Below are 21,825 nucleotides of genomic sequence, written 5' to 3' on the forward strand. Positions count from 1 at the left end.
CCCTGGGAACATCTGGTGTTTTGATTCATAATGTTTTCAAGGAGACCAGCTTACGTGGAAAAGGAAGGAAACGATTAAAGAAAGTCTTGACAATGGTAACGATAACTCCTGACGGCCCTGAGTGGCCTTGGCCGGTTTCTTTTTGGTAGGAATGAAAGATAGAGCATAAACACACGATAACAAGTTCAAGAACGGCTCTGATTTGACTGAGGCTGATTGGGGTTTAGATGTGATTAGAAGGAAACAGATTCCTGAGTCAAACGGAGGTGACAAGGCTAATCTGTGCTACGTATCACTATAATCATTAGTCAGCAGCCGCAGCAGATGACGACGTGCTTAATGTAAGCAAAACATTTATTATACGTCCTTTTATATCATTACTGAGAGCCACCGCAGTCACTGTCTCAGAAAAAAAAGCTCTACAGTATTCTGTAAGAATACATTAAGACGGAGATATATTTGTAACTCGATATGTGGGTCTGTTTAGTCGTAAAGCTGCCAAAAATATCCACATTAATAAGTGATCCTGTGCTCTGTGGCATCTAAAAAAAAAACAAGACATCAAAATGTTTCCTATTGCTTGTAAGATAAATCTGTATATTTCAAGAAATTGCTTGAATCAAACATGACTTTGTTTTACTTAATGACATAATAAATTATTTCAGGAGATTTACGCCGGTGAAATTATCTCACTGCTTTGGCATATTTTAGAAGGAAATCAGACTGAGCTCTTAGGCTGGAATATTTTCATGTTATCACTTCATTTCAGACTCTGTTGTGACTGGTAGTCATGATGCTCGGCCTTGGCTTATCTCTGATAGTCACAGGATCTTTCTTGTCGACTGTAGGAGCTGGGGGTGTGTGATGTTCCAGTCAGTATTTGTTAGAGGTAACATCGTATGTCTCGTAACTCCTCACAGAGTTTTTAGTCTTCGTGCCTTGTCCTTAAAGTCACGATGTCTTGAATATTTAATGAAGCAGAAAGATGAGCTGAAATCAGTGCTGCAGTACAGTCATACGATTGATTGACTCATAAAGGAAGAACATGGAGCGGACTGAACCCCTGAACAGCATGCAGCCATAAAAATATGGATTTAATTACATTTAGTGATCATCTTTTAGCCATGCTTGCAGTGTTAAGGCTGGAATCATGAGGGGGTATATCAGCAAATACTGGGTGTAGTGCGACAAATCATCAAAAAGCCATCTGTTACCATTTCACATTCTGTACATAACAACTATACTAACTTCTCCAACTATGTAGATAGTAAAGGACAAAGCACTGCTTAGCCCTGTCACCTCTGTACGTACCTGCACTTTATGTAAATAAGATGCTGAGTGAATTTCATTGGCTCTTTACTTGTACTCTGCAAAATGATAATCACCATAAATCCAAACCTCTGTTTTTCCCTCCAGCTGAAGTCCAGAGTGAAATCGAGCGGATTTTCGAACTGGCCCGGACGTTACAGCTGGTGGTCCTGGACGCCGACACCATCAACCACCCGTCACAGCTGGGGAAAACGTCCCTCGCCCCCATCATTGTCTACGTCAAGATCACCTCTCCCAAGGTGAGATCGGTTTGATGAACAAAGGAGAAACAAACGCAAATGTCTTGTATACGTATGACGTGATGGAAAATAAAGACAGCGATGTTCCTTCTACTCCCATAGACGCATTAGTCATCTCCACTGGTTTATTTGTGTCTGGCTTGTCGTTGTGACTTGTCACTGCTTGCATTGTCTTCCTGTAACTGAGCTGCTCCCTGGCTGCAATTTTAAATCCAGCATGTCAGACGTGACTGCTCGTTTGAGAGCGGGAGAATGCGAGAGAGGACTGATTCATCCCTCTGACCTTCAACAAGTGTAAAAAAAATAAATAAAAAAGCCGCATGATTCAGTGATCAATAAAAAAACACAGGCGTTTAGGTAACACGGAAAATGTGATAAAACATATCTAGAGAAGCATGTGATGCAAGCTTTAAATCAAAGTGTGAGCGAGTGATTCACACTCGCCAGGGAATAAATAAATTGTTTTTATCACCTGTCCCCTCAATTACGCTCTACTGCCACTTTATATTCAGCTAACCTTAAAGGGAAAATGACAATATTTTTACTTACTTTAGTAGAGTTGGGTCCATATATGTTTGGGTGCTGTGCTGACTGTTTTGTTGAGGGTGTCCACATCTAGATTGAACGAAAGGTTTAGGAATCGTCACCTACTTTTGGATAAAGTCCTTTAAAGGTTTGTTCTGTTTTTAAAACATTAGTTTTCAATGAGGGCTCCTTTAAAAAAACATGAGCTCGCTCCAAATGCCACAACTGGGATCTTTTTCCTAATTGACGATGATGAAGATATAAACAGAAACAAACAGAAATCATATCAGAGCATTTGTTCCTGTCGTCAGCTATTCAGCTGTTTCATTATGTTAAATTGGTGGTGGAACGAGTCCATGAGAGAGATCTGTCTGATAAACTTAGCGAACCAGCGCACGAGGAGGAAAACAGATGTGACGAAAGTAAACAAAACGACAAAGTTCAAAGGGCACAGATGGCTTTTTCTCTCTTTACGTTGTAATCTGAGCATTCAAATACAGGAATATTTTCCCATCAACATGATCATCGTGAATGAATAACCTGTAGACAGCGGATCAGTATGACCCAGGAGAGGCCAGCTCCGTATAGCGGTCCGATGGTCTTCCTAGCCTCCCAGCTAATAGTAGCTCTTTAGATTTCCCCTTTTGAATGATGAATACAGACAACTGCCACCTGCTGGTATGAAGAGTTATTTACTTTAACGCAGTACATACATTCTTGTCGACTGTCGGTTGTAGTCTTTGTGATGTGTTCAAGTGCAAATCTTGGTCCACACACTGATGATGTGAGACGACATCACAGTCTTCCTTTGTTGCTTGTTTGCTGTCGGTTTGGTGTGCCTGTATTTTAAGGGATCAGGAGCCAAAACTACTACTGGTTTAATCTTTAAAAGTGCATTACATTTTTTTTTCAGCTCATCATACGCTTTTTAATGTAAAATCTTAATGTTAAAAGTAACTTGTAACTATTGCTGTCAGATAAATCTACATAAATGTCAGATAAACTTCCCTCTGAAGTTCAGAAACATAAAGTAGCATCAAATAGAAAATACTCAAAGTACAGACCTCAACATTTTACTCTATAAGGACTGTTATGATGTGTTATTAACGTATTAAGCTAACGTTCACAGTCTCGAGTACTACCCACACAAAGCCTTAATTTAGATTTGTTAAAAGCAGCCATGACCTTGTTGCGTTCTGTCTTCATTTGCCTCCAGGTGCTGCAGCGGCTCATCAAGTCCAGAGGCAAGTCTCAGGCCAAACACCTCAATGTCCAGATGGTGGCTGCCGACAAGCTGGCTCAGTGCCCTCCTGTAAGTCTCCACTGTGGGCCCAAATAACTGCTGCCTTGAATCCAGTGTGTAAAAAAAGAGAGTTTTGTCCTTTTTGGCTGCGGATTGGAGCGTATCTGAAGTCTTTTTTCTGTATTATTCCTGCCAGTTCTATTTCTGTTCATCGGTAATCTGCTTAGTTATTATTTTAGAAAATGAAGCAAGCACCCTGGGCTTGTGAAAGTGTCAGCCTAATTTAATTCAAATAGCAGTCGATATCTTTAGAGAATTGCTGGTTCAGATTTTTTTCTGTGGGTTATTTCATGCATAGCTCTGACATTTTGTAAATATGAAAATTGGTATGAATTCTTTATGGATCATTTTCATTTTAAATAATTGTTGGTCCTTTATTGTCTTTTATTGTGAAAATCCACAACAGGCAGTGTCTGTTTTTTTTTTTTTAACCTTTGTCTCGTCTCTGTTTCATTTCCTTTAACTCGGACTGGACCCTCTCCCCTTTCTCAGGAAATGTTTGACATCATCCTCGACGAGAACCAGCTGGAGGATGCATGTGAGCATATGGCTGATTATCTGGAGGCCTACTGGAAAAGCACCCACCCAACCAGCAGCAACCCTCCCAACCCACAGCTAACAAAGCTGCCCACAGCCGCCCTGCCCTCCAGCCCGACCCCGGTCTCCGGTGTTCAGGTACATGTGCTGAGCAGACTCTGGACCAACAGAGGTTATGAGACGGGCGGGGAAGGAAGTCATGGAGACAGTGTTGGAGGGTTAGAAAGGCAGAATTATATCATGGCACTTGTTTATTAAACTTTGAAGAACGTAAAAATGCCTCAGAGGACCAGTTTAGATCATGTGGCCCTTACATCTTCCATATTGGTTAGGTTTTTAAATAATCCTTCTATTTTACTTAGAGCTGTATACATAAAGTATACATTATACGTAAACGCTTGATTCACAGGATATCTCTACTTGTAAATGCTGTCTAAATTAACAACAATCTGATTTACGTCATATATAGCCATAGAGAGATTATAGAAAAAAGGTTGAAATCATAACGAAAAGGGCGAATATTCTGCTGCTACATCAAAGAAATCATACAATATAATTAGTAGAGTTTAGAACTGGCGCAAACAGGACCATAGGAGGGGTCTGCTAACAACATAAATGCCGGCTTTATTGTTGGTGGTTATTAGCACCCCAGAGAGGTGCCAGTATTTAATAATAGCCCATAATTCCTTAACATCAAATGCAAAAAATAAGAAAACATGAGAAGGTGCAATAATATAACAACTAGAACTGACTTTAATCCGTTTATGAGTCGTCTGGAACTGAAGTCATAATGTGAACATGAAGAACACGATATGATAAACATGTGGATGAGGTTAAGGGATAATAAAGGAGTGGGGTCTTTTTAAGATGTCAGCACTCTGTAACCTGTCTTCTGGGCTAAATTGTCATTTTTGTAGATTTAATGAGTGATTTAATGACTACCGACACCTTTACTGGTCATTTGAGTGGTCTGTAAATGCTATAACCCCTTACCTCTACCCTCTCTCCATCCACTGCCATCACAATGTAAGGCTGAGAATGAGGAAAACGCTGATATTGATGAGGAGCAGGAGTGAACTTGACATGTATTTGATGGTGTGGTAAGTGTGTCGAGGCTGTGTGATGAAGATTGAAACTAAGGAGTGCAACTTGCTTCTTGAATTCTTTCTCTAGAGTCAGCCACCAGTGGATTTGACAAGCAAGCGTGTGTGTTCAAGCGTGGTATTGGTGGTTTTAAGTGTACAGTATGCAGCAGAAAGAACAGTGTTAGTTTGTGTTTGTTTGCAGTGAAGTTTCATAGTTTGTTGGTTATTTTACTGACTGACGTGTGTCACTAACCTCAGGGCAACAGTACAGAGCAGAGAGGAGATAAAGCGCTAGTGGAGAGGAAGGGCTCCAAAGAGGATTACCAGCACCATCACCACCACCACCACCACCACCAGAGCCTGGACCAGGGAGACGCCGACGCAGAGGCTGAGGGGGAGGGCGATGAGGAGGAGAGGCCCCTTAGGACAGAGTCCTCCAGGAGAGCCCAGCACATCCACCACCGGTCATCTTCTACTAGGACTGAGCAACACAACCACCATCACCACCACCACCACAGCAGCAATAGAGCCAGGGGCCTCTCCCGCCAGGAGACTTTGGACTCTGAGACCCCCGAGAGCCGAGAGAGCAGAGAGAGCCGAGAGAGCCGAGAGAGCCGAGAAAGCAGAGAAAGCAGAGAAAGCAGAGAAAGCAGGGACTCGGCTTATATCGAGCCGCGCACTCAGCTCCTCCACCAAGAAGAAGAGGAGGAAGAGGAGGAAGAGGAGGAGGAGGAGGAGGAGGAGGAGGAGGAGGAGGAGGTGGAGGACGACGATGAAGAGGATCTAGGGGAGGGGCACCCCCAGCAGCAACAACGCTACGAGCCGCTGCCCCACAGGGACCACAACCACCATCACCACCACCACCATCACCGCAGCGGGGCGGATGAGGGCGGCCACGGCACGGGACACCACCGCTCAAAAGAGCGCGAACAGGACCATAACGAACGGAACAAGCAGCGCTCCCACCACCACCACCGGCCGGCACGAGACCACCACCACCACTACTACGACCGGGACAGAGAGAGAGACCGGGAGGGGGAGGTGGTTCCTAAAAAGAGGGGTGAGGCAGGGGAATGGGCCAGAGACTCGTACATCCACCAGTGACAGACCAAACCCCTCCCGAAGCTCATCCGTTCTCCCATCGTGCTGCTATGCCCTGAAACCACAGCGTCCTATTTATGTACACTTGTTTGTAAATGCTGTTGCATCTTTTTCAATGGCAGGATTTTGATTACATAGATACAAATATAAATATGTAAAGTATATGTATGTGTGTATCTATGCATAGACGTCGTTTATGTGTGGATATGCATGAATATTCTCAGATATGCATATTTTAAACCTGTGTTTGATAAAGCATGACACGAAAGCAGAATTATTTTCTGTTCTGAGCTGTGCTTTCTGTGATTAGCATTATTATTTTTATTGTTTCTATAATTATTATTAATATTATTAATTTTTAATTGCTTGCTACCACTTGAATAATTTGTTCCTTCAGACTACTGCGAGGGTTGACTGCAGACCAACCAACATAGTTTGATGCTGTATTTGCAGAATAGTTTGCCAGTTTGGGAAATAACGCCTGCAGCTAATGCAGCCTAAAACAACAGTACTGCATTCAGTCTTTTCTTCGTGAAAGTTATAATGTTCAGATTTTGCTGTTTTAGATTTACGATCATTTTGGAGGATGTGGTTTGTGATTCTGTTGAGCTGTACTGCATTAATAATGTGTTTCTTTTGTTTTTACCCGACCTATTTATAATATTATGGGTAAGCTAAGAAACAGAAGCACTTTTTGTTATAAATAACAGCTCAACAGCACCTCATACGACAGCCTCGAAAATGACAAAGACCTCAAAGAAACAAACACTACAATCTTAATGTTTTAGTGCAGGACTGGTGTGTCAGACTGATTTAGTTTTAGGTAGGTGTGCCTAATAAACTGAATACGGGCGAGATGATTAATACCGCTCTCATACCTGTACAAGTCATATGAAGTAAATAGCTAGCAGCAGGTTAGCTTAGCTTTGCACAAAGACTGGAAATAAGGGGAGAAACAGCTCATTTTACTGTGTCCAGGTAAAAAACACCTACCGGCACTTTTAAAATGTCACTAATTACCATATGTCATAAAAAACTAAATAGGTTGTGTTGTTTCTTGGTGCTTTAGCTAACTTTAGCTAGCCGGCTGCTAGCTATTGCTTCATATCAAACTCTCAACGAGAGGCCTAGCTATTTGCTTATTTCCCAAAGTGCCAAACCACTCATTTCATTTTATGTCCATCATTTACTGCTTAGTTCCTGTTTTACTCTGCGTCCATGGTTTCAGACGTTTGGTTTTAACATATTTCTGCCTCCGTCGAGGCGCACCTTAGTCTTGCCTTACAAGACAAACGAGTTCTACAGTAACTTCCTCTCTGACATGCAGTACTGTTCTTTGTATGGGTCCAGAAACATTTTATAACATTGGTACATCTTTTATTCTGCACTTTTACTGATTCACGTTGGTTTCAAGTGAAGGCGATTTGATATGACGTTGCAACTTGGCTGTAGGTCTACTACCAAAACTCCATCAAGGTTCATCTTTTATTGAGTCTGACCCCTTTTCTAATGAATGTTGTTTAATTCCCACTTTAACTCCCACTTCTCAATACACAGAATGTTCATTTTAGGATTTTTTTGTTCCGTATGTTCTTCACACACACACAAAAAAAATTAAATTAAAAGATGCATTTGCGAAACAAATAATTCCACATGTTTACCAGATAAACATAGATCTCTTTGTCTGACCAATGCACAAGATCTGTTAAATGCAAAGTGATGGAGTTTTGAATGATTTAAGAGCCTCCACTTGCTCATGAATCAATAGTATTGGAAAAATCTAAATTGATCTTGGGTTGGAGTCCATGTGCTCTCTCTGTTTACACCACCCCCTCTCGTTCCTAATAATTTTAACTATAAAACCTACTCCATTTCTATGCTACATTGGTAGCACTGCAGATTTTGTATTGGTGTACATGTGTATGTACATTATGCATAGATATGAAGAATAAAGTTGGCAACAAAGGACGGACACAGCGGGAAGATTTTGATGTGTGCTTTGTAAGAGGACCCAGACAGAGGAGCGAAGCAGCGTCTATAAATAGTCATCTGAAACTCTGCTGAAAAATTGAGGTAGACTCACCGGCCTGCCTCCTGAGTCGTCATGACAACATCGACATGAATGACAATACTGAGGGGATGCATCTAAAAGAGGAAGCTGCTTCTCTGCACACAGCTGCCTCCAAAATAGACAAACAAGCAGAGATGATTAGATCTCAGAATTTTAATGTAGCAGCGAGTCAAGCAGCCTTTTATTTATTTATTTTTTATCAACCGTCTGCCCACACGTTACAGTAAAATACACAGATCACAGGGAGGTGAAGTGCAGAGCAGACAGATGTGTGCCCGGACTGATAAAGGTTACATGGTATTCCCTGGAAGAGGGATTGAGCTGAGGTCATTGTGAAGGTCCTCATAATGCTGCACGACAGGAGCACGGGCCAGATGTTTGTGCACTGCAGTCATAAATATTTAAATTACAGAACAGAGTGCAGATTAAGTGGACAGCCACACTTCAAAATGCACCGAAGAAATCAGTGGCACCACCATAAACATTTAAGAAACGCTTTAAAACATGTTATTTATCATGGTATTTCTTAACAAATCAACGCCTCCTGCCGAGCCCTGTAATTATTTTATGAAATAAGACGATATAAGACTAAAAAGTTTAACCAGTTCTCAAAAGGGAATAAAGGAAATGCGCTTTTTCTTGAAATGAAGATAGTCTTTTGAGTGACTGTTTCATATATTTATTGCTGCAGCTGTCATAAACTAGAACAGGGTTTAAAGTGCAGACATATGTCTCCATAGAATTACTTGTGTTTTTCATATACCTCATATCTGCTTATGGCTGCTTTTAGGAGCACTGCAAAGCCTTGATTAATTATTTATACGGTGATTATATATCCTTAATAGTAGGGACTTTATATTAAACATGAGGAGACCAAAAGCTTCCTTCAAATATACTTTTATTTTGAAAAACCCAGTGTAATTTCCTGCCGATAGATGCTCTGCATCAGACAGACACCGGCGTCACGTCTCTCTCTCTAATTGGACGTCCCAGAAGTCTCCAGCTCTTCTGAAGAACTAAATTGTTAATACCTCTCATGACCTCCTTCTGCTACTTCCTGATCTCCCAGATCCAGCGAATCCACTGTCACCATGGCAGCTGTGTCGTCACTGTTGTTATGGAGACACTAGCACTGCTGCATTTGCCAATACTCGTTCAGCCTCCATCCCCACGTGCCCCCTTCCTCCCTCTCCCTCTCCATCTCCTGCCCTCTGTGTTTATAAAGCTTATCCCTATATGGCCCGCAGTTTTAGAGAGCAGCTGTTAAGAGGCAGATGCTGTAAACAGCGCAGCGAGCCCTTTGTCAACACCGGCCCATCAAAGCACACAGAGTGTCGTAACATAAACACTATTGTTCCCGTCTTGCAGTCTCGTCTGAGGGCTGTGCGATACAAGAAGCCCTCTGGTCAGTTTTTCAGGAACTTGGCAATAAAAAAGCCGATGGTGTCCCTGTCGGCTCTGCAGGGGAGAGGGGCTGTGGCCTCCGTCTGGTCCCAGCTCAGCTCAGGACTGAACCTCTGGAGGAGGCTCAGCTGCTCAGGTGACAGGCCGGCTCCCAGCATGCCTTCTGCTCCGATGTGAGGCTCCTGAGAAAGAACAAGAGTGTGACTCTGTGGTATTCCTTTGTGTCTCTGTAGATGTTTCAGAGTCTGTAAATGTGAAGTTTTACCTGTGGCGTGAGTGTGAGGCAGGGGAAGGTTTCAAGAGCCCAGGCTACTTGCTCCTCATTCTCAGCTAAAGTCACTGTGCAGGTGCTGTACACTAAAACGCCGCCTTTCCTCAACAACCGCACCGCCTGCAGATGCAAGAGGTTTTTATTAAAGCAGCTACGGGCATTACATTTTTATAGTCATATTACACAATGTGAACATCTGAAAGGGTTTTCAGCTCGATGTTTTGTTCATCCGGCTTACCACTTTAATGTTTTTAGTTCAGTCTCGCTGCTGTCTAGAGGCCAAGCTTTAAAACCTAGTGTTCAGCCTCAATCTCTAATAAAAAAAAAATAAGCTCACTGCAGCCATGCAATACATTTTAAAAGATTACATAAACTGTATATAAGATATATTTCCCCTGTTTTAAAAGGGGGAAAATATGCATTTGAAAACACTTCAGATAAAGAATAAATCTCAAAATTGTTGTCGCTTGTCAAGTGTGGAATGGGCTCATCGTTGCCTCTTGTGGTCGCTGAGGGAATAACACCACGAACTGCTATTGAGAAGCAATGGACATTTGCAGCGCAGCCTCCAGCCTCAGGGGGCAGTATTGAGCTGGTTATGGTTTGGCGTAAAATAACGAAACTACTCCAGAGACAAAAATAAGAGACTAGAAAACTTGGACCGGTTGTTTAAAAGGAGCTGTTAATAAATCTATCAACTAGAACAAAGATGGCGCTTGCTCAGCTAAATGAAAATCACTCACCTGACCAAAAACCCCTGCATTTTAACTTATTAATGTTTCCGGCGATGGCCCTGCACTCATGTTTTCGCTCAGTGCGTGAACTCTACATTGACATAACATCATAACAATAAATATCTTTTGTAAGGCATGACAAAAACAACATAATAGAGTAAAAGTGAAAACTTGTTTATAGTTTAAGGCAGGAGTCTTCAACGTTTTCCAGGCCGAGGACCCCCAAACTGATGGAGAGATAGAGCAGGGACCCCCTACTTATGTATCTGTGTATTTAAAGACATTTAAATTTATGGGGGAAAAAATTCGCGACCCCCCTGCGGTCCGCGGACCCCCTGTTGAAGACCTCTGGTTTAAGGTGTCCTGTCAACAGTTTGTTTGAATTGCAATACCACAAGTGTCCACTGGGAAGTGGTGGCAGTATTTGGCAGCTAAAGAGTCCACTATCTCTATCTGGCGTTCAAGAGATCAATAGAGAGATAAAAGAGAAAGGGAATGTCGAAACTGAACTCCAAATGAGTCCTACTTTTGCTGAGTCTATTGTCTCCAAAACATGTTCACCATATAAAAGGTATATCTATGTTGTGTGTGGGGCCCCCAAGTGGCCAAACAAATCACAGGTTTGACTGTCACCCCGTAGAGAGGCTGTCTGCATGTGTAGTATACGAGCGCATACATCCTCCAAACAACCTTGAGGAAACGCTGGTGGACACTGATGGAGACTACTTGTCACCGGGTTGAATGATGTCCTCTGCATCACCGTCCGTCTGGTAGCCATACTTAAAGGAGCAAAAATTCACCCTAACAATATGAGAGCAGCTCTCACTGAAAGCGTCCTGTAGAAATATTTCTTAGACCAACTTCTTTTCTCTAAAACACACAACACAACAACAAAGGATATTTGTCATAAATCTAGTGAGAGTTTTTGCTGTATCTGTGCTACATCATAGTACTCTGTGCTACATCAAAATAATCCGTTTTTTTTTTTAAATCAATCTGTCACAGTTTTAAATTAACTTGTTAGAAAAACACCAGCAGAATAACTACATTTCTTTTGAGGAGGATTCTCCTTCTAAGATGTGAACTGAAGCTGCAGTGTAATATGTGTCCAATGCTGCCACCTACTGGCCAACATCAGTTACTCTCAATGCAATGAGACGAGACAAACTGCTGCTATTAAAAGATTAAAAGAGGATGTGAAAACTGGTTTATCAGTGTGTGGGGGAGAAAAAAAAAACCTACAGCGTGAAACAACTTGCGCTGCAGCGGCTGGTAGGAACAGATCTCCTTGAGGCTCCAGGTGCTGCCCATGTTGGGTCTCTGCCCGAGGCCGCTACAGGGAGCGTCCAGGAGAACCCGGTCGAAGCTCTCGGGAGGGAAGGGAGGACCTGGGATGTGTAGAGAAACACAGCTGCTAGATATTTACTATAGATATGAGACAGAAAGACGCACTAACTATGTATTGTACCTTCAGTTTCCTGTGCTGGGTCACTGCTCACAGCCTGAATGCTGTTAAAGCAATAAGCTTTGACGCTTTTCAAATGCAACGTCTGTGCATTTTGACGAACGCGGTCGATCTTATTTCGAACCTTTTCCAAGGCCACAACTTCTCCCTGAGTAAAGATGATTTCAGACTAAAAATGAAGTCCTACTTTACAGCAATTATTGAACTATTAATATATATGTGATGGAGATTTAGAAGAATATCTTGAATATTAACTATGATTACATCTGTAAAAGAGAAGTATTTACCTGATCCCTCATGAGTGCAGCGATGTGGCAGGTCTTCCCTCCAGGTGCAGCACACATATCCAGGATTCGCTCTCCAGGACGAGGCCCGAGAACGTGTCCCACAACCACAGAGGGGAGGTTCTGCTCATTAAATCAGTTTACGAAGAGACTTGAGGAGAAGGCTCATAGACAGTAATAAGAGGCTGCAGCTCTATTTAATAATAGCTTTGTCTCAACTACTAAATGAATCTGTAGGAATACCTGCAGGAAGGCCAGGCTGGGAAGAACGCCATCAAAGGAAGGACTCTGGTAAAGTGGCTCCACCATCCGAACACCTATACCCCTGAAAGCACACGGTCACCATCACTATTTGACTCCAGGAAGGATGATCCCTACTTTTAACTGGTTGTGCCCATTGTAGTATTCTTCCAGCAAAACACAGAGCACTATACGCACCTGGGAGATTCACCTGCGCAGAAGATGCTAGAGCGGTCCATTCCAGCGACTCCATTTCCCACGAACACCTTGTTCCCCTGGAAGTTCGTGGCTCCTCGGGTGCACCTGCCCTCCAAGTCAGAGAAGACAGACACGACATCGCCCGCCTTCATGTCTGAGAATGAGAACACAGAGCAGGGGCCGTTCGTGGCAGATGATGAACAAAGTAAAATTGATATGTACGATGTAATGATCTGGGGCTGGGACCTGAACCCCAGTGATACTGCGCTTACACTTGGGGCTGGCGAGGATCCCTGGGGCGAAGACGTGAGCTCCTCTCAGGACGGCACTGCCACACTGAGCTCCCACCACCACCTCTGAGCTGAGCTGCTTCACAGGTCTGACAGTACACAGTATAGACACATGCTTGCACAAATATTCAAAACCTCTTTCTTCATTTTCTTTACGTTTGATTGTGTGCTGGCAGGTATAGTCGTGCTTCTGCATAAATATGTTCAAAACTGAAATTTGACAACTCTGTTTAACTTTTGGTCTTTGGAAGCTCAGAGGGAGCTCCAGCGAGCAGATTCAGATTTGTCTGACGTTGTTCCAGCATTCCTCACATACCTCGGCCCGTCGACAGGAAGAAGCAGCACATCTGTAATTTGCGGGTGAGGAAGAATCTGAACTTCATCTGCTGACGAGCTGCACATCTGCTGCTCCAGTGACAAACGGCATACTGAGTGATTATGAGTTGCACTTAAAACAGAAACTTTCACGCTCCCTGTGTTTCACTCTGCTACAAGACTGACCTTCTTCAGCTCTTCCTCCAGCTTCGCCCTGATGTCTTCCAGGGGAGCGAGGTGAGTGCTGGCTCGCACACAAGTGTACGAAGGAGGGTGAGACAGACATGTGAGTAGATTCAGGAAACGACGCTCTGCCTGCTGATGATCAACAGCTGCTAATACCTGAATGCATCACAACCAGGATGAAGACGCAGAGGACAATGACTGGAAGGTGCTTTAAAGATCTATCCATCACTTTTACAAACAGACACTACTGGGACATTGGAGGGAAAAATATGAAGAATGGCTCAAGTGGCAGCTAAAAAAAGAGTCTGATATGCTCTCTATAGATTCTCTCTTTCAATTTAGTAACCCAGTGTGATTGGAAAGTTAAACAAAGACGGCCAATTGTTAAGTTAAAAAAAAAAAAGGGGTGAAGCAAAATAGCCGGTCATAATGTTATGACTGGTGTACATGTTACTGTGAAGTTTCCTCTCTACACTGACGCACAAACATACATAATTAGACCTCCCAGACTTTTTTGTGCGGTAGTTACATAAAATTAAATGGTATGAACATTTTTGGTGGTTGGGATTGTTTTTGAGGAAAATCTTTTAGCTCGTGCTGCTTCTAAGATGTGTTTTGGTAAGTCTCCAGAAGAAATCTGGAAGAACCTTACAGAAAGTCTTACCTCCTTGTTTAAGAAGACGCTCTTTAGGTATTCAGTCACTTCAGGCTTTAGAGAAATTCTTGGAAATACTGACATTTCTTCTGTTTGTCAGCAGGACGTCAGTCTATGCAAAGAAAAGCAAATGAGCATTAAACAGATTTAAGATGTGGTGAGACTGAGAATAAACTTGCAAATATGTCACTGATCATTCTGGTTGATAATCAAAGACGAAATTGTCTGCTGTGTTTGCTTTATATAATGACTTTAATAATACTTTCCAAGCCAACTCAAACTGCATAATTTAAAACTGGAGCAGATACACAAAAAAGCAGAAAAAGACCCAGTGACTTCTAGTTTTTCCATTAATTACACTGTATAATTGTTTGTCTTTGGACATCTTATTGAGTGTCCAGTATTTTAAAGGACCATGCAGTGATTGAGACTTGATATCTGCCTACAGAACAAATGCTGTGGTATGTTTCATTGGCTCATACTTGTGCCTATACAAAAAAAAAAACAACAACAATGCAATAACATACAAATCATTGCACTATTTATTCAATTAAATGAAGATAAACAGCAGCTTGGTAAACTAACATTATTACTCTAGCCAGTCTGTTCTTTTCAACAAGTCCGCTCCTGACATTCATATCTAATTAATCGGCCGATGCGATAATGTTCTAACCTTGGTGTAATTTCAGAGTAAAATTCATTTTATTTCTCTCCAGTTACTCACGATCTACTGAATGCAGGGATGGATACGATCCGGTTGTTTTGGCATGCTCACCACGCTACTACTTCCGCATACGTCAGCTTGGTCACATGACACACGTTAGGTTTGAACTTTTTTTTAAATTTAATGAATAATTCGCTTTATCTACGAACAATTGCGCATTTTTCTGTATAAAAACTGAGCACATAGAAACTAAATATAAAATAAATTAAGACTTGTTCTATTAATAACAATAAAAAATTTTTTTAAATCCAAACCAAATTATATGCCTTTTAAAAATAAAGATAATAAACTGAAAATCACTTTAAAGCTAAAATCAAACTAATACAAGTAAATAAAAATAAAAATAAAAATAAAAATAAAAGTCAAACGGCCACGCGTTGACGTCATCACGCAGCCGGAAGGTAACTGAACAGTCAGGGTCGCTTTTCTCTCCAAACCACTGCCAGCAGCAGCTAACGGGGCAGAGGGAGCGAAGCCGTTACCAGCAGAGTCAACACAGCGCTGCCCTGACCGACCCGTGTTTGTACGATTTTTAGGGAGACTTAACGCCAGCTCTCTGATAAGTCACCGCGTTACCGTTTTCCTCCTCACATTAGCTTCGTTTTAGATGTTACCGGAGCGCATGGAGTCCGCGCTGAACGGGTCGGTGAGGTGTTTTGCGGACAAGAGATCATCCAGCTAATGTTAGTTAGCCGCAGCCAGCCACGGACTGCACGGTGCGGACGAGAGAGTGGAGAAGCTCGGTGCCTGACGGACGGACATCGCTATCAACCTGAACAATGGGCCTCATATTTGCCAAACTGTGGAGCTTCTTTTGTAACCAAGGTGGGTAGACATTGTCACGGCTCGCTAAACGCAGCCCCGCTAACCGCTCGAGCGGGGATAACGTGAACTGTTAGCGCGTTAGCATAAAGTGAGCATCAATAACAGATGGGGGAGAATTATCTCGCCACACGTCTCTTTGACTTCAGCTGCCAGCCTTTGTTTCACTTGTGCTCCATAACAACCGTCTAAAGGACACTTGGTTACGGCCAGCTTCTGCAGTAGTCGGTCTGTTTATCGACCAACATGATTACCTTAAGACACCGTGAGCCGACAGGAGCGTATTCATCAAGTTGTCAATCAGCTTTAGCTTTATCAGCTTCAGCTCACTTTCCAGGACACATTGCATAACTTTTCCTTGACTTTCTGAGCAGCTGTTTACTGCAAATAATGATGAGTGGTTTGTTTCACATGACAACTTTGCTCCGAGTGTCTACATAAAACACTGGAGCAAAAACAACAACAACAACATGTGTCTTTCTCCTAGTTGTATGACTACAAAGGTGGTGAGTCTTCCTAAATTTTTACTGGTGCAAGAGTGGTTTTCTTATTATACATTCACTTGCCAGTTCATTAGGTACACTAGTGAAAGGTCCTGCATTACATCCTCCTTTATGGCTGGTGACTGTGTGATCATTTTGGAGGATGTAGTCTGTGGTGCTGTTAAACTGGATTTAAATAAACCCCAAAAAAAGTGTTTCTGTTATGTAGCCTGGCCCACTGACTAAAATAGGATTGTAAAAATAACAGAAACGTGATGGTACGGCACAAAACATTTCAATAGTCCAACAAAGCACAGCCTCCATAATAAAAACGCAGTGAACTGCTCTCTCTGTTATTTTTTATTTTAAACAAATACAGGATAATATTTAGTGCATGACTGTTATATTAGAAGTTTGTTTTCTCTAGTGTGAACTGTTACCATGTGGAGTAAAATAAAAGTCAGTCCTACGGTTGACCTGCATCTTCTTGCTGCGTGCCTCTACAAAGACACCTACGCCCCGTTGCCTTAGTCTGGATTACGCCACTCCCAGTGTAAAGTTACACCTGCTTAAAGAGATTACGGCATATTCTAAATGAAAGGTCTGGACTACACTAAAGCGGTGTAATTGGATTATTAGAAACTGACCAGACAAGAAGGACTGTGTCGTTCTGCTTTTCATTTTTATTGCCTGAAAAATCTGAAATAATTAGTGTATTTATCCTCCACACAAGCTTGGGGCTTGTTTGTGTGAGCAACACTTTTCTGACCTTGTTTATACAAGTGTTTTTTTTTTTTTAGAGTAGTTCACATTTGGATTTGATGATGAATGCTGGTCCATAGTCGTGCCGTCGTCATCATCACAGGATAGCTCTTTTTTTAAGGAAGCAATTCACATGCGGCGTCCTCTAAATGTCTGTGTAGTTCATTGCGGCCGTCAGAACAGCGAGGCCTCTGACCAGACTTCCTTCCTCCCCAGCAGCCAGAGGCCACGGAGGGGCAGAACAGTCGAAACCCTAGCCTGGGATATTTTTTTAGCGTGTACGTGTGGGCTCTGATTCTGTCTGTGGTGTGTTTGCCTGCTTCACGGCCGCCTCAGAGCCCTCGTTGTTTTTCTTGCTGGTTTTATGAAAAGTCGAACAAAATATGTTCACGAGGTCAGGAAGAGTTGAGGAAGGAAGGAAGTTTATGATTCTGCTATGCCGCTATGAATCCATTGTATAGACAGACTTTACATGGCCTCCTAGTGCTTTTTGCCTGTTGATCCTAAAAAATCTCACCGTTATGTGTTTGTTTTGCAGAGCACAAGGTGATCATCGTGGGACTAGACAATGCAGGGAAAACCACTATCCTCTACCAGTTGTAAGTGATTTTATAGTCACATTTCTTAAACATCCTTCATATTTAATCTTTTAAACTCACTTAACGGTTCTGTTTCATAAAGCCTGATGAACGAGGTGGTCCACACGTCACCCACCATCGGAAGCAACGTGGAAGAAATTGTGGTAAAGAATACGCACTTCCTGATGTGGGACATAGGAGGACAGGAGTCCCTCAGGTCCTCCTGGAACACCTACTACTCCAACACAGAGGTATGAAACACATCTTTACTACGTTCTAGTAGATGAGTGTCATCCAGCAGAGGTTTTTTTTTGCCAGAGCACGGCAGCTGGCGTGTTTGTTCAGAGCGCAGACGGCGGCAGGGGCCGGCCCAGTCAGAGGTCACCTTCTTCACAAAGCGGCCTGTCTGAAAGGCAAAGCTAGGGTCAGCAGCAACAGGACTCTGCAGCAAAGAGGAGAACAAGAGAGGCAGATGTGCGGGAGATCTTACAGAGCGCCCCATACAAAACTACACAAACGGAACACAATCCCTCCACATGTCATGGATAGTCAGCAAGGGGTTGACTTTCATTTGGACACGCTACACGTTCAGAACCTGGTTCTTCATCTCTTGTTCCCTGCAGATATTTAGTTTCTTTTATAACTAACTGATTATTTGTTTCTGTCCTTTGATCAATGAAAAACACCAAGATTATAAGCATTTCTATTTCTTATGGTGTTAATTAACCAACTACAGATCAATCGATATCTAGAAGGATTTAATTCCTTCTAGAAGTCATTTTTCACCTCTTTTTGATATTGTACCAACTAAAGAATTATTAAGGATATTTTGAGGAGTCATTTTTGACATTTTAGGGCTGTGATCTTTAGTTAGATAATCAAATTACAGTTTCTTTTTTTAACAAACATGCTCTTGTTTTAACTGATCTGATATTTTCCTTTCTGGTATATTTTCTATGACTTTATTTGGCCATAAATCATGTATCTATATTGATCAGGTGTCGCCACAGATTAATTGTTATAGTTGCACTTGTTCCACTTTTACAGTTATCATGATGCTGCCTTTCTGATAATGAATCAGATATTTTTGCACTAATGAAAACAAATGCATTCACATATAACAGCCCTGCGCTAAATGTTATTTCCATGAAGGTTTTGGTTTTCAGTGTTTGTTTAAATTAACTGAGGCTGTGGTTTGTAGAACCATTAAATTGTACTGTGTCATACCGACACATGTTTCTCTCATTTTGACAACCTGATTTTAGTTTAGGCTACGCTATTTCAACATTAGCTGAACATTACAACAGTCATGAAGGTGGATTTAGAGCATGACTGTTAAAATAGGACCTACTGAACCGGGAAGCTTACGAAAACAACCACAGAGAAGGAAAACCTTTGTCCCCTTTTTGTCCTTTTAAAATCAATAAAAAGTTACAGTCCTACATTGTTGTTGGGGCAGGGTTCGCTTTGATGAGTGTTTCCCAGTATAATTTATAGAAATGTAATGCAAGTTAAACTATTCCAACATATTTGCATTACAAAAATGGGGAACTTGGTTTCTGATCTGTGGCTCGTTGTTATTGTTCCCAGACCCCGCTTTTGATCTGGTCACATCCACGTCGACCCTTTCAGAAACGGCGTCGTCGTCTTCTTCTTGAGTCGTTACTTTGGTTTTAGTGGTGTCTGTCTCTCCGCCGTCACATCTCCTCAAAATGAGCATGTCTTTAGTCTTTTGTCACGCAGTGCAACTCTTTCTCATTTAAAAGAGGCCATTAGCATAGCAGTCACCACGGCCCATTGTGAGGGCCTTGGCCTGGAAATGACCACCAGCTGTGTTGCATTTCATTGCTGTATATGTCTTTTGCTAAAGAGTGTGATGTCTGCCTCCTGCTCTTCAGTTCATCATTCTGGTGGTGGACAGCACCGACAGAGAGAGGCTGGCCATCTCTAAAGAGGAGCTCTACAGGATGCTGGCTCATGAGGTAAAACTTCTCATCCTAACTCTTCCCAGTGCGGCCGTAAGGAAACTGAACTGAGTCTGTGTTTGTACTGAACATTGATTTTCCACCATGGTTAGCCCTTTCCACTCGGTCACATTGTTTAGAGCTTGTGGTTCAAAAGGTGCCAGAGAGCAGGGTAATGGTTTCATTGTTCTCTCTTCTCTCCCTCAGGACCTGCGGAAAGCAGCTGTGTTGATATTTGCCAATAAGCAGGATATGAAGGACTGCATGTCTGCAGCAGAGATCTCCAAATACCTCACCCTGAGCTCCATCAAAGACCACCCCTGGCACATACAGTCCTGCTGTGCGCTTACAGGAGAGGGGTAAGACATACGTTCCTTAAAACGCACTGAAACAGAGCAACGTGGTTCGCGCGGTTTTAATTAATTGAAGGATTAGATGATGGAATGGCATCATGATCCCACCAGACAGACCCAGAATCCCACTGAACATACACATGTTTCTAATTGATCTTCTTCAAGTTTCCCATGCTCAAAAGAAGAAAAAAAAACAGCGCTTGCAGATGTTTTCTCACCATTAGCTTCTCTATTTACTTAGTGCCAGCTTGAATTGATTTATAATATAATGTTGCATAAAGTTCATATGAGGCACAGAGGCTTGTTTCACTGCTGTTTCAATAAGCTTTGTAGCTGTAGTTTATATACAAGTCATACTTAAAGTATGCGTTTTATAATAAGAAAGAAGATTTGAAGGTTTTGACAGATTTCTTGTCAAAAAAATATTTTCCTTAAATCCTTTCTGAATTTACAGTAGCACATCTGTTTTAAATATGTTAACACGTTTGAGATTTAAACTGGATGAATTAGATCTGCTATTAGTTCTACAAACCACCAGATGTCACTGTACCACAGGCTTCAGAGGACCGTGGCTCTTTCCATTACTAGTAGACTGCTGCCTTAACAATAAACATAAAAACGGCCACAGATTAAACGCCTCAAGGAATTTGATCCTGAAAAGCCTACAAGAATCTTTTGATTAATAAAGCTTATACAATCTGACTGGCGATGTAACACACTAATAAACCGAAATTGCTGGGAGTGCAGGAAACTCTTTAATATGTTTTAGGACACATTGACCCTCCTGGTTTCCCTCATGAACCGTACAAAGACGTACAGACCCTCCATGATGTCACACATAGGTGTCCTGAAGCAGAGTGTATGCGGCCGTCATAGCATTAGGCGTTTATCAGTACCAAGTACATGAACCACAAGTACAAGAACCTCAAGTATAGACGGGAGGACGCAGTACGGTCATTCTGTAGGTGGAACAGCAGCATATGTGATGGGGCTTGTGAAATGCATTCTGGGATACGTGGCTGTCAAAAGTCCACACAAGTTATCTGTCGATGCGTACTCGATAGAAGGAACACATGCGGACATTTGGACCATACTTGGTCAGATGTTTACTTTAAATTGGAAGTGTACATGATGTTTCACAAGGACACAACTACAGACAAGAACACGCATTGAAAAAAAACGCCCAGAGTAATCTGTGATGGTGTCCACATATCTTTCAAAGCAGCCACTAATTATTCATAACTTTAAGCATTAATGTAATTTAAACGGGTATAGTCATTAAATTAGCTTCAGAGATCTAAACTCTTTGTTGGTGGCAGGCTGTAAACTTGTTGGACATTTTAACATTTGTCTGATATGATTGTGTAAAAGACTTTCTACGTGATATTAAAGTGTCTTTTTATCTTCCCTAGTTTATGCCAAGGCCTTGAGTGGATGACCTCCAGAGCTGGACTCAGATAGCCCCTTCCTCTGCCACCAACGGCCTGACTACCCGCACCACTCCCCGAGGTGGCTCGACAGCTTTGTCCCTATCGGCCTGTTGTTACTTTTCTTTTTTTTTTTTTTTTTAAACGACGAACTTGGACGGCACAGGACGGCAGCACCGACGCACGTCCACAGAAATAAATGTTACAATGGAGCTGGTGCTTCTCCTGATCAGTGGAAACCAGAAATAATTAAGGGACAACTTTCACAATAGAGGACAGAAGATGACTTCAAAGGTGATTGGATTTTCATCTTTTACACTACGTACATATCATCATGCCATAAACGTGCTATTTTCTGCCTCTGTTTACGTTTGTTCAGGTGAAATTTGACAAAGGGATTAAAAGCAGTATTGTAAAGGTTTTTAACTAGAGGGGTGACACCTAGATTTTGTTAAACTGCACAATTAATGTTCTCATGATT

General features: G+C 42.1%; 3 protein-coding genes across 3 annotated transcripts in view; 2 read left to right on the forward strand and 1 right to left on the reverse strand.

The window, feature by feature from the left end:
* LOC311503881 (voltage-dependent L-type calcium channel subunit beta-1-like) overlaps positions 1–6,620 on the forward strand; it is a gene marked incomplete at its 5' end in the record, with an annotated part of 61,175 nt that extends 54,555 nt beyond the window's left edge. Inside the window, 4 exons of the mRNA XM_084566779.1 lie at positions 1,417–1,568; positions 3,310–3,405; positions 3,889–4,071; positions 5,277–6,620. Of these exons, the coding sequence (XP_084422905.1) occupies positions 1,417–1,568; positions 3,310–3,405; positions 3,889–4,071; positions 5,277–6,122 (1,277 nt within the window). The 3' untranslated portion in view covers positions 6,123–6,620. The remainder of the gene's footprint in view (positions 1–1,416; positions 1,569–3,309; positions 3,406–3,888; positions 4,072–5,276) is intronic.
* A 224-nt stretch (positions 6,621–6,844) lies between these two features.
* On the reverse strand, positions 6,845–14,316 carry nsun6 (NOP2/Sun RNA methyltransferase 6; the record flags this gene model as incomplete). Its single annotated transcript, XM_084566780.1, has 11 exons — positions 6,845–9,776; positions 9,860–9,985; positions 11,842–11,987; positions 12,068–12,212; positions 12,352–12,471; positions 12,592–12,673; positions 12,787–12,940; positions 13,059–13,165; positions 13,393–13,481; positions 13,578–13,733; positions 14,242–14,316. The coding sequence occupies 11 exons, from the start codon at positions 14,314–14,316 to the stop codon at positions 9,597–9,599; spliced, it is 1,380 nt and encodes a 459-aa protein (XP_084422906.1). The 3' UTR covers positions 6,845–9,596.
* A 1,075-nt stretch (positions 14,317–15,391) lies between these two features.
* arl8 (ADP-ribosylation factor-like 8) lies at positions 15,392–21,484 on the forward strand. Its single transcript, XM_084566135.1, has 6 exons — positions 15,392–15,781; positions 17,561–17,621; positions 17,704–17,851; positions 19,499–19,582; positions 19,772–19,923; positions 21,330–21,484. The coding sequence occupies exons 1-6, from the start codon at positions 15,736–15,738 to the stop codon at positions 21,376–21,378; spliced, it is 540 nt and encodes a 179-aa protein (XP_084422261.1). The 5' UTR covers positions 15,392–15,735; the 3' UTR covers positions 21,379–21,484.
* The last annotated feature ends 341 nt before the right edge of the window (positions 21,485–21,825 follow it).

This window comes from Chelon labrosus (assembly GCF_963514085.1).
Source record: "Chelon labrosus genome assembly, chromosome: 18".
In the NCBI taxonomy this organism is placed as follows: Eukaryota; Metazoa; Chordata; class Actinopteri; order Mugiliformes; family Mugilidae; genus Chelon; species Chelon labrosus.